The sequence below is a fragment of the Colobus angolensis genome, unplaced genomic scaffold (genome assembly GCF_000951035.1).
Source record: "Colobus angolensis palliatus isolate OR3802 unplaced genomic scaffold, Cang.pa_1.0 Scaffold4, whole genome shotgun sequence".
Lineage (NCBI taxonomy): Eukaryota > Metazoa > Chordata > Mammalia > Primates > Cercopithecidae > Colobus > Colobus angolensis.
In genome coordinates this window covers 863,111-874,854 of record NW_012117376.1, presented here as the reverse complement: position 1 = coordinate 874,854, position 11,744 = coordinate 863,111, and the positions used below count along the sequence as shown (strand labels likewise).

The window sequence follows — 11,744 nt, the reverse complement described above, 5'->3', positions numbered from 1 at the left end:
CCCAGGAGGCGGAGCTTGCAGTGAGCCGAGATGGCGCCACTGCACTCCAGCCTGGGAGACAGCGAGACTCCGTCTCAAAAAAAAAAAAAGGAAAGAGCAGTCAGGTAATTGAATGTGACCGTGCTATTTCTTACCCTACCAAGCCAGTCCAGCACTTCTGTGTACCTTGAAAGATTCTGTGAAGCATTGCTGAGGTGGCAGGACTAAATGATCTCTTAATAAAATATTTCTGAATCCTAAGATTTGTTTTGTTTTGAGACAGAATATTGCTGTGTCACCCAAGCTGGAGTGCAGTGGCACCATCTTGGCTCACTGCATCCTCCACCTCCCCGGTCCAAATTATACTCGTGCCTCAGCCTCCTGAGTAGCTGAGTCTACAGGTGTGCACCACCACACCCAGATAATTTTTTGTATTTTTGGTAGAGATGGGGTTTCACCATGTTGACCAGGCTGGTCTCAAACTCCTGACCTCAAGTGATCCACCAGGCCTCCCAAAGTGCTGGGATAACAGGCATGAGCCACTGTGTCCTGCCTCTTTTTTTTTTGTTTTTTAAGCAGTAAGATATAATGAAATGTAGAGATATTTTTAATAATTTTTCAAAAGATTTTAAAAGATGTGAATTCTCTTTTGTATGTGCAAAGACTGTTTATACCCAGTCTTAGAATTAGCATAAAAGTATCTCCTCCTCTTTACCCCATTGCTTAACCTGTGGTTGTATGATTGAGTATGTAAAGCCTTCTCACTAGACAACCTCTGTGACTTCAGAGTAAAGCAGCAAAGGAACTGGCAGAGAACAAGAAGAAAATCGATGCTCTCCTGGACTGGGTAACTTCGGTAGGATCATCTGGTGGACAGCTGCTGACCAACCTTCCAGGAATGGAGCAGCTCTCGAGAGCTAGTTTGGAGAAAGGAACCTTGGACACCACTGATGGTTACATGGGGGTGAATCAAGCCCCAGAGAAACTGGACAAGCACTGTGAGAAGATGAAGGTAAGGGTGTTAGCTTATCCTCACTATGTTAGAGAAATCTCTCCTGCCCTGAGCAAGTAACCACAATCACCTTGCCCCTAAATCCAGTGAGAACCTCTCAGTTTGTGTCTTCTTTGATGTCTCAGCAGCTTTGACACTGTTGGCCACTTCTTGAAATACTTTGTCCCTTGGTTTCCATACTACTCCTTTGCCCTGACCATCTTTCTTACTTTCCCCTGGCCAGCTTTTCAAATACTGATGTTTCCAGGTGTATCCTAGGCTCTCTTTCTATCTTTAAGAACATACTTTCCTTGGGCAGCCTCATCTACTCACAACACTGTAATTGCCATTTGCACTAATGAATTCTGTGTATGCATTTCCTTCTAGCCCTGATTCCTGTCCTGAGCGTCAAACCAGTATATAAATCTGTCTGCCTATTTGCAACTTGAGCCCACAAGCACATCGGCCTGAAAATGGAACTCCTGTTTCCTATGATACTCCTCCCACAATCAAACATTCTCTTTCCTTTATTCCCACTTCATTGTCTGAACTGGACATCATCCTAGATTCCATTCTCTCTCTCACTCTCCCACGTCAAATCAGGCATCAGATCCCATGCTAATTATATTTCTTTCCAAGTCAGCTACACTTCTTCATCTTTATTGAGATATTATTGTAGTTTAGAACCACTATCTGCTTTCACTGGTATTATTATAATAGCTTCTACTGGTCTTCTTGCCTCTTGGTTTTTACCTTCCAGTCCATTCTCCTTACTACTAAGGAATCATTCCAAAATGCCGTATCCTTGCTTAACCCTTTTTATGATTACCTGTTGCCCTCAAGATCACATGATTAACTCTCCTCTCAGCCCCTACCCACTGGGATCTAGTCTACTTATTTGGCCTTATCTGTCACCTTCCTTTATACTTGAGCATCTGCTTATATTGATTCCTTTCAGTTTATTGGCTAAACTGTGCTCTCACTTTCCTCTGGGCCTTTATATGCTCTTGGAACTTACTTGCTTCTCCATTGCATAAAGTAAGGGAGGCACCCAGCTATTGGTTAATTTTTACTCATTCTTCAGATCTCAACTTAGAGTTCACTTCCTCTAGGAAGCCCATATTCATCACCACTCACTCACCAAAGTTAGGGTGTATATTCCACCTATATGCTCTTCTCTCTCTCTCTCTCTCTTTTTTTTTTTTTTTTTTTAAAGACAGAGTCTTGCTCTGTTACCCAGGCTGAAGTGCAGTAGCATGATCTCGGCTCATCGCAACCTCCATCCCCTGGAGTCAAGTGATTCTTATGCATCAGCCTCCCAAGTAGTTAGGATTACAGGCACATGCCACCATGCCTAGCTAAGTTTTGTATTTTTAGTAGAGATGGGGTATCACTGTTTTGGCCAGACTGGTCTCAAACTCCTGACCTCGGGTGATTTGCTCACCTCCCAAAGTGCTGGGATTACAGGTGCCCAGCCCATAAGCTCCTCTTATACCCTTTCCTACTTTGTAACATTTCTCATTCTATATTGTTTTGTTGTCTGTATTGCCCTCTAGATGCTAGGCTTGAAAACACGCACTGTTTCTTACAGGCTTCCTGTTCTGTAACAAAACAAAACAAAAAAGCAGAAGTCACTTCTTACTGTTTATTGCTACTCATTTATTTATTCATTTAGCAATGACTGAATAGCTGCCATATGCCAGGAATTAGAAATAAGCCAGTGAGTCAACCCAGTAAACCATCTTCAAGGGCATCAACTGGCGTATACAGGCACCTTCTATTGAATGATTGAAAGAAGATTACATATTTAGGATACTTATAACACATGGATCATATATTTTAGTGGTGGCACCTTTGTAGAAAGAATATTGGCTTAGTTGGAATACTTGTGTTGAGTGGCCTGTGTGGACCATTGTCATATTTTATATTAATAGGATTTCTGCCTCTTGCATTACGCTTTTGGAAGGTCCATCATAATGTGTTCCCCAAAGCCCTGATAGTCTTATAAGAGGACAGAGCAAAAATGGTTCTGCTGTCATAGGGCGCTTCTGACACCTTTTGCTGGCAGCAGTCAACCTAACCAAGTGGTATCTCCCTTCCAGGAAGGAAACTGCCTTATGTGTAGGTGAGTTGGAGGGTGAGGATGGAGGACACCTGAGTGATATACAGACAAAGTTGTAGTACTGCTCCTGTTTCACTATCTAATTGAGCAAGATATATTTGTCATTCTAGCTTTCTTTTTTGTTTTCCTTCTGCTTTTTTTTTTACTTTTTTTTTTTTGTTTGTTTGTTTCGAGACAGAGTCTCAGTCTCTCACCAGGCTGGAGTGCAGTAGCACAATCTCAGCTCACTGCAACCTCCGCCTCCCAGGTTCAAGCCATTCTCCTGCCTTAGCCTCTCGAGTAGCTGTGATTACAGGCGCACACCACCATGCCCAGCTAATTTTTGTATTTTTAGTAGAGATGGAGTTTCACCATGTTGGCCAGCATGGTCTCGATGTCTTGACCTCGTGATCCACCCGCCTTGGCCTCCCAAAGTGCTGGGATTAGAGGCGTGAGCCACCGCGCCCAACTGTTTTTTCTTTTGTAAAGGGGTGAGGCCTCACTTTGCCACCCAGGCTGAAGTGCAATGGTGTGATCATAGCTCACTGTACCCTTCAAGTCCTGGGCTCCAGTAATCCTCTCAAGTAGCTAGGACTACAGGTGTGCACTCACCATGCCTCATTGATTTTTTTTTTTTTTTAAGAGACAGTTTTGCTATGTTGTTGCTCAGGCTGGTCTCAAAAACCCAGCTTCAACCTCCTAGTCCCTCAGCTTTCTTGAAATGATGTGGGAAGCTGAGGCGATCAGGTTGCTGTTGATACAGGCTAAAAGTAGACGATGCTCAGTAGTCCTTCTCTAAGTAGTGGCATAAACAGTATAGGTAGTCAGGAATACTGACAACTCCCACTGTCTTCTAGATTCGGGAAGAACATCTTATGTTTCAAAACAGAAACTCACAGCTCTCCTCAAAGAACTCATATTCCGTTGGAATAGAAAAGGTCTGTGTATAAGCACATAGACAAAGTACATACAAATAGAAAGTACCAATTACTTATTATTACCCAGAAATACAGTTTACTCTCTAATTATCGAATTAATTTTCCATGGCCTTTCCTAGTAGGGGCAGTCTTCATGGACACATGAGTGACAGTTAAGAACTTGCATTTTTTTTTTTTTTTTTTGAGATAGAGTCTCAGTCCGTTGCCAGGCTGGAGTGCAGTGGCATGATCTCGGCTCACTGCAACCCCTGCCTCCCAAGTTCAAGCAATTTTCCTGCCTCAGCCTCCCAAGTAGCTCGGATTACAGGCACGTGCCACCATGCCCAGCTAATTTTTGTATTTTTAGTAGAGACGGAGTTTCACCATGTTGGCCAGCATGGTCTCGATGTCTTGACCTCGTGATCCACCTGCCTTGGCCTCCCAAAGTTCTGGGATTACAGGCATGAGCCACCACCGTGCCTGGCCAAACTTGCAATTTTTATATTGTCGTATGTATGATTTATTCAGCTACCCTTCCACTAATGTAGATGATTATTAGTTGTCCATTTGTATAGTTTAGCTAAGAGAGTCAGGTTTGAGTTGCAGTTCTGTTCCTTAACAAACTGCATGACCTTAGTCAAGTCTTTTTGGTATTCAGTTAATCCTTTTTTTTTTTTCTTGAGATGGAGTTTCGCTCTTGTTGCCTAGGCTGGAGTGCAATGGCATGATCTTGGCTCACTGCAACCTCCGCCTCCTGGGTTCAAGTGATTCTCCTGCCTCAGCCTCCCGAGTAGCTAGGACTGCAGGCATGCACCACCACACCCAGCTAATTATGTATTTTTGGTAGAGATGGGATTTCACCATGTTTGGTTAGGCTGGTCTTGAACTCCCGACCTCGGATGATCCGCCTGCCTCGGCCTCCCAAAGTTCTGGGATTACAGGCGTGAGCCACTGCACCCGGCCAGTATTCACTTATTCTTAATATGGGTATGATATTGTCTACCTATATTATAGGTTGTGCCACAAAGCAAATGAGATAATACATGTAAAATCTCTTTGAAAACCATAAAGTCCTATACATGTCAGTTCAGAGGGGACTGACATGTGGCATACTATTTAGAGAGTAACTGATATTGATGATTTCTGAGCAGCTGGAAAAGTAGTCTATTGAGTAGAGATAGAGACCTCTCCCTACTTCTAGCTTATATGTAGATGGTCCTTAAAGATTATAAGTACAATTTAAGAGTCAGCATCTAAATTAAAGGGCTATACCTAAAACAAGGGGCTGAACTGAATAAAATGAAGTTAACGGAAAAATGTGAGATGCAGCAAAACTGAGAGAGGTGTATGACTTGACAGCAATGTGGGTGAAAAGACCAAGGCTTAATGTGAGCAGACCTCACATGGAGTATGCAGTCCAGTCTTGTATACCTCAAATTGTTGTGGATTCCCTACTGATTGTCCTTTGTTTGGGGGGATTTTTTTTTTTTTACCAGGCCCGTCATCAAGAATTGCTGTCCCAGCAGCAACATTTCATTATGGCCACCCAGTCAGCTCAGGCCTTCCTGGATCAGCATGGCCACAATCTCACACCTGAGGAACAACAGATGCTGCAAGAAAAGCTGGGAGAGCTAAAGGAGCAATATTCTACTTCCCTGGCCCAATCAGAGGCAGAACTGAAGCAGGTGCAGACACTTCAGGATGAGTTGCAGAAATTTCTGCAGGATCATAGAGAGTTTGAAAGCTGGTTGGAACGATCTGAGAAAGAGCTGGAGAACATGCATAAGGGAGGCAGCAGCCCCGAGGCCCTTCCCTCCCTGCTGAAGCGGCAAGGAAGCTTCTCAGAGGATGTCATTTCCCACAAAGGAGACTTGAGATTTGTGACTATCTCAGGACAGAAAGTCTTGGACACGGAAAACAGTTTTAAGGAAGGCAAAGAACCATCAGAAATTGGAAACTTAGTAAAGGACAAGTTGAAGGATGCAACAGAAAGGTACACTGCTCTCCACTCAGAGGTAAGGGGGCAGTTCCTGGCATCTTTGTGAAACAATCATGGCAGCCCTCACACAATGTAGGTAGTGTCTGGGGCTCAGAATAAGAACCCCAGGACACAGTAGGAGAGATTATTTATACTTGAACCATGGGCAGAAGGTCTTCACAGACAATGCAAAAAATGTAACATACATAGGTATTAGCCCAAAGACCTGATAGCTAGCTAATACCTAATACCTAGCACTGGCAGGAGTATGTCACACTGATGATGAAGGTAGTATTCACCTTCCTGTATCCTGACTAGCAGACTTGGGCTCCCAAGAGACATAGCACACAGAGGAAATTTAAACCAACTGCACAGTTTTTATTTCTGGACAGAGCATCTAGGATATATCCTTACCTTCCTTCCTATCTAAAGATCTTCCTCTTTCTTCTAAAGTTTAGAATCCACTCAGCTCTTCTTACCTGTCTTATGCCTTCTGCCAACACTTCTAATCCCTAAGAAAGAACACTTTTTGCACTTCTTAACCCCTACCTTTGTCTGTAACCTGCTGTTCATTTCTTTGGGGGCTTGTCATATATCTTATTAAATTGTCCTGGATATGTAAGAAGGTCGAGGTGGATAATATGGAGCAAACAGTGGGGACCCACACTTATAGATCATTGCTACCCATCTATCCATGGGTTCTGGCACTACCCTTATCTGAAGTTAGAGTGAGTTCTCTGTAATAAAGCCAGGCCTCTTTCTTTGGCCTGACCTTGCTTAAGTCTGCTTACCTTCCTTTCTTTGGCACAGTGTACACGATTAGGATCTCACCTGAATATGCTGTTAGGCCAGTATCATCAATTCCAAAACAGTGCTGACAGCCTGCAGGCCTGGATGCAGACTTGTGAGGCCAATGTGGGGAAGCTCCTCTCAGATACAGTTGCCTCCGACCCTGGAGTTCTCCAGCAGCAGCTTGCAACAACAAAGGTAAGTCAGGATACAGGCTGTGTTGTGGTGTCAAGACCTAGTATTCCATGGCGTAAAGTACTCCAAAATAAAGCAAATGCTTACATAAAATAAAGGCAGTAGTTGGGATGCCTTGGATGAGATCTGAGTGCTAAATACTTGCTTCTAATATTTATGGCTGTGGGTAAACTTAGAATTTTTCTGTAAAGCTGTTCAGTAGCTCTGGATTCCTAGAATCAGCTTTGATTACTTACTTAGATGGTTTTTTTGTTTGTTTGTTTTTTTCATGGACAAGCAGCAGTTGCAGGAGGAATTGGCTGAGCACCAAGTACCTGTGGAAAAACTCCAAAAAGTAGCTCGTGACATAATGGAAATTGAAGGGGAGCCAGCCCCAGACCACAAGCATGTTCAAGAAACTACAGGTATAAAGCAGCAACAGTATAATAGTACTCCCTTAATTCCTAGTATGTACCTCTGTTCTGCAGTATGTCACATTGGGTTGTGCAAATATCTGTGGTGCCAGGCTAGAGGCTGAGAATGTAAACATGAATAGACATAGATTGTCATCAAAGAGCTCATCCTCTAATGAACTTTATTCTTGCACCATTGAAGGACCTTCACAATCTGGCTTCAGTCCCTTTTCCCCAGGCATCTATCTTCTAGCCACACCTACTTCTTTTCTTTCCCAAGTAAACCACTTACATTGTATTACCCCTGAAGTTTTTCCTATTGCTCAGCTGCTAACATTTATTGGATGCTTACAAAGCATGGTGAAATCTTGCCCATGCTTCAAGATGTCACCATGCTTTGTATACAGGCCGGGCGTGGTGGCTCACGCCTGTAATCCCAGCACTTTGAGAGGCTGAGGCAGGTGGACCACGAGGTCAGGAGATCGAGACCATCCTGGCCGACAAGGTGAAACCCCATCTCTACTAAAAATACAAAAAATAAAAAAAATTGGCCAGGCGCGGTAGCTCAAGCCTGTAATCCCAGCACTTTGGGAGGCCGAGACGGGCGGATCACGAGGTCAGGAGATCAAGACCATCCTGGCTAACACGGTGAAACCCCGTCTCTACTAAAAACTACAAAAAAAACTAGCCGGGCACGGTGGCGGTGCCTGTAGTCCCAGCTACTCGGGAGGCTGAGGCAGGAGAATGGCGAAAACCTGGGAAGCGGAGCTTGCAGTGAGCTGAGATCTGGCCACTGCACTCCAGCCTGGGGGACAGAGCGAGACTCTGTCTCAAAAAAAAAAATTAGCCGGGCATGGTGGCGGGCGCCTGTAATCCCAGCTACTCCGGAGGCTGAGGCAGGAGAATAGCGTGAGCCCAGAAAGTAGAGCTTGCAGTGAGCTGAGATTACGCCACTGCACTCCAGCGTGGGCAACAGAGCGAGAGTCTGTCTCAAATATATATATATATATCTCGTATGCTTGAAAATTGCTGCGAGAGTATATTTTAAGTGTTTTCACCACAAAAAACTGGTAAGTATGTGAGATAATGCATGTGTTAAATAGCTTGACTTAGCCATTCCACTCCTCAAAAGAAACGAAAGATAATTATTCTTCCTTCTGGGCTTCTCAAGGACAGTACTTCTAGTATTAATATACCACTTAAGATTTTATTTTTATCATTAATTATGATGTGTCTTCCTCTGCCTATGCTCTGTTTCAAAGTCTTTAAGTTGTAGATGTCAGATAAGATACTTCAGTATCTTTAGTCCTCAGCATCTAGTACAATTTCTGGTTCTTTGTAAGCGGTAAATAACTAATGCTTATTGAACTTGGCTCTAATACTAATTCATTTCAAGCTTATTTCTTCCATTGGTCTTAATGTCAATTATTATTACAATTACTATGTTCAATGTAGGACTGGGCATGGTGGCTCATGCCTGTAATCCAGGCACTTTAGGAGGCTGAAGTAGGAAGATTGCTTGAGGCCAGGAGTTCAAGACCAGCGTAGGCAACATATTGAGACCACATCCCTATAAAAAAATTGATAATAGTAAAGATTTTAAATGAGCAATTTAAATACAGTCTTTAAAAGCATAATACAAAAATTGTCTCCACTCTTTCTTTTCATGGCCTGATTTTTCAGATTCCATACTCAGCCACTTCCAAAGCCTCTCCTATAGCCTGGCTGAGCGATCTTCTCTGCTGCAGAAAGCAATTGCCCAATCTCAGAGTGTCCAGGAAAGCCTGGAGAGCCTGTCACAGTCTATTGGGGAAGTTGAACAAAACCTGGAAGGGAAGCAGGTGGCATCACTCTCATCAGGAGTCATCCAGGAAGCCTTAGCCACAAATATGGTAAGACCTGTGTCCCAAGAGCTGGCATAGAGGGTATGTTTGCTATGTGCCATCATTATATAATGTTGAAAAAGTAACAAGAGAGAACTTAACATCTGCGAATCATCTAATAAGATTTAGAAATGATAACTAATCCATGTAAAGATATTTCTACCCAATTGAGCTGGAATGAAAGTGGTGATAGCAAAGTCATGTGGTAGAAGGAGTGGAGAGCTAAGGGGATGGGATGTGTGGTCTTCTGAAGGCTCAGTTGCAGTCCTCCAGTCCCCCTTGTGATATAGCATATAGTTATTAGTTTGTGGCTCAGATGTCCTGGAATAAGTGAGCCAGGAGCTGACAGACGTGTTCTTCATGACAGAAATTGAAACAGGACATTGCTCGGCAAAAGAGCAGCTTGGAGGCCACCCGTGAGATGGTGACCCGATTCATGGAGACAGCAGACAGTACCACAGCAGCAGTGCTGCAGGGCAAACTGGCAGAGGTGAGCCAGCGGTTCGAACAGCTCTGTCTACAGCAGCAAGAAAAGGAGAGCTCCCTAAAGAAGCTTCTGCCCCAGGCAGAGATGTTTGAACATCTCTCTGGTAAGCTGCAGCAATTCATGGAAAACAAAAGTCGGATGCTGGCCTCTGGAAATCAGCCAGATCAAGATATTACACGTTTCTTCCAACAGATCCAGGTAAGGATATATCTGCCATGTTAGCAGAACAAAGGGGAGAGAAGGGCCGGGAGAGAACCAGCATTTACTGAGCACATACTACGTCAGTCAGTATACTGGACACTTTACCTGCATTATCTTTGGGAATTATTACAGTGATCCTATAAACTAGGTGTCATTTGTCCATTTTTTAACCAACACAGTCAATATTTATTTTTCATTCTTACTACATGTTCAACCCAAATCAGCAGAGCTACTCAGCTCATCATAGTCACTCAAGGGATACAGATTGATGGAGATTTCATCCTGATAAAAGCTTTCATGATTACTGCTTCAGTGGGAAAAGGGCATATTTTATCCATTTACATTTTATTAGTCAAATCACTTTCCACAAAACCACCTATACCTTTCAAGAGGGTGAGGAAATGTAATCTCACCACGTACCTAGAAGGTGCAAAGCTAGAAATATTTGGTAAAAAGTATTAACAACTACCACAGATATATACCCAGAAGTAGAATTGCCAAGTCATAGTATATGCATATATTAATTTAATTTGACTCAGTAGTGCTCAGTTTAAGCTCCAGAATGGCTGTACCAGCACACATTCCCACCCGTAGTACTTCAGCATTCCTATATCTCTGCATTGCTGCCTTCGCTTTTTCCAGCTTTCTAACATTTTCCATATTAAAGTGGAATCTTGTTGTTTGGTTTTGTTTGCTCTCCTTTTTGCTTTGAATGATTTCAAACTTTACAGAAAAGCAGAAGGAATGGTCCATTAAACACCAGCATACTCTTCATCTAGATTCACCAGTTGCTAATTGTTTTCCCTCTGTTATAAAAATATAAAAGAGTATCATTACGGGCTTCTATATTTGGTATTACCATTATTCTTTATGATACTTAACGTTTTCCCAAATGTGGTCAGTGGGAGCCCCTTCAAGCTATCTCCTGTGGCTTTTTTTTTTTTTTTTAATAATTTCACATTGCTATATTTTATATTCAAGTTAAGTTACAGCAGACATGTACTAAATTGAAAGTACAAATGGGAACAGATAAAACTTTTGTTCCTGTGGCTTTTTGAGATGTCTTCCTCAGCATAAGAGCACTTTTGGCACTTAAGGTATTTGTGGCACAATAATGTATTTCCTTGTCCCCTATCTGAAATCAGCTATTTATCCAAAGAGCCCCACTTATAGTGGGGAATGATATTTAGAAACCAAATATGGACACCAGGTGAGCTACTGGAGTGTCACTACTTTAGTTCTTTTTAATAGATAGTGTTAGGAAATATATGTGTATGTTTTTTATATCATAAAATCATACAGTCTAGTTTCAACTCAACACCATAGGAATCTTCCTCCTTTCCACATTTGTATCTTCCTTTCCTGTAGGGAGAACCCTAGTTCCCAGCAACAACTTCAATATATTTACTTATTTGTTTTATTCTACAATAAATATAAGATAGTTTTAGAATTACACTAGTATTTCTACCAATAACAAACCTGCTAAATAAAATTGAATATTTCTTTGGACTTGTTTTAGTCCTTAGCCTATGACCCACTGTGTACTGTATTCAAAAATTACTTGAATTATTTTTTCTGTAATTTCATATATAATTAGATTTGTTTCTATTTGTATTCAACTTTAGGACTTTATTTTTCTATCTTTGTTGATTAAACTTATTTTTAAATATGTAAAGCATTAACATAGCTCAAAAGTTAAAACTATTCAAAAAGTTATACTCAAGGTATAGGAAGTGAATACAGATACATTCTCATTGTCTTTCCTGTCTCTTCCATCCCATTTTCACCCATCCGCAAAGTAACACATTTCAGGTTTAGTTTTTTTCTATTT

The 11,744-nt window shown here is 42.1% G+C and overlaps 1 protein-coding gene across 1 annotated transcript in view; it reads left to right on the top strand.

Annotated features, from left to right (window-relative positions):
* The window catches only part of MACF1 (microtubule-actin crosslinking factor 1), a 446,661-nt gene that overhangs the window by 287,036 nt on the left and 147,881 nt on the right, over nt 1-11,744 (top strand). The window contains exons 38-43 of the mRNA XM_011955644.1: nt 767-991; nt 5,485-6,003; nt 6,777-6,953; nt 7,231-7,354; nt 9,026-9,234; nt 9,593-9,910. Coding sequence (XP_011811034.1) covers nt 767-991; nt 5,485-6,003; nt 6,777-6,953; nt 7,231-7,354; nt 9,026-9,234; nt 9,593-9,910 — 1,572 coding nt within the window. The remainder of the gene's footprint in view (nt 1-766; nt 992-5,484; nt 6,004-6,776; nt 6,954-7,230; nt 7,355-9,025; nt 9,235-9,592; nt 9,911-11,744) is intronic.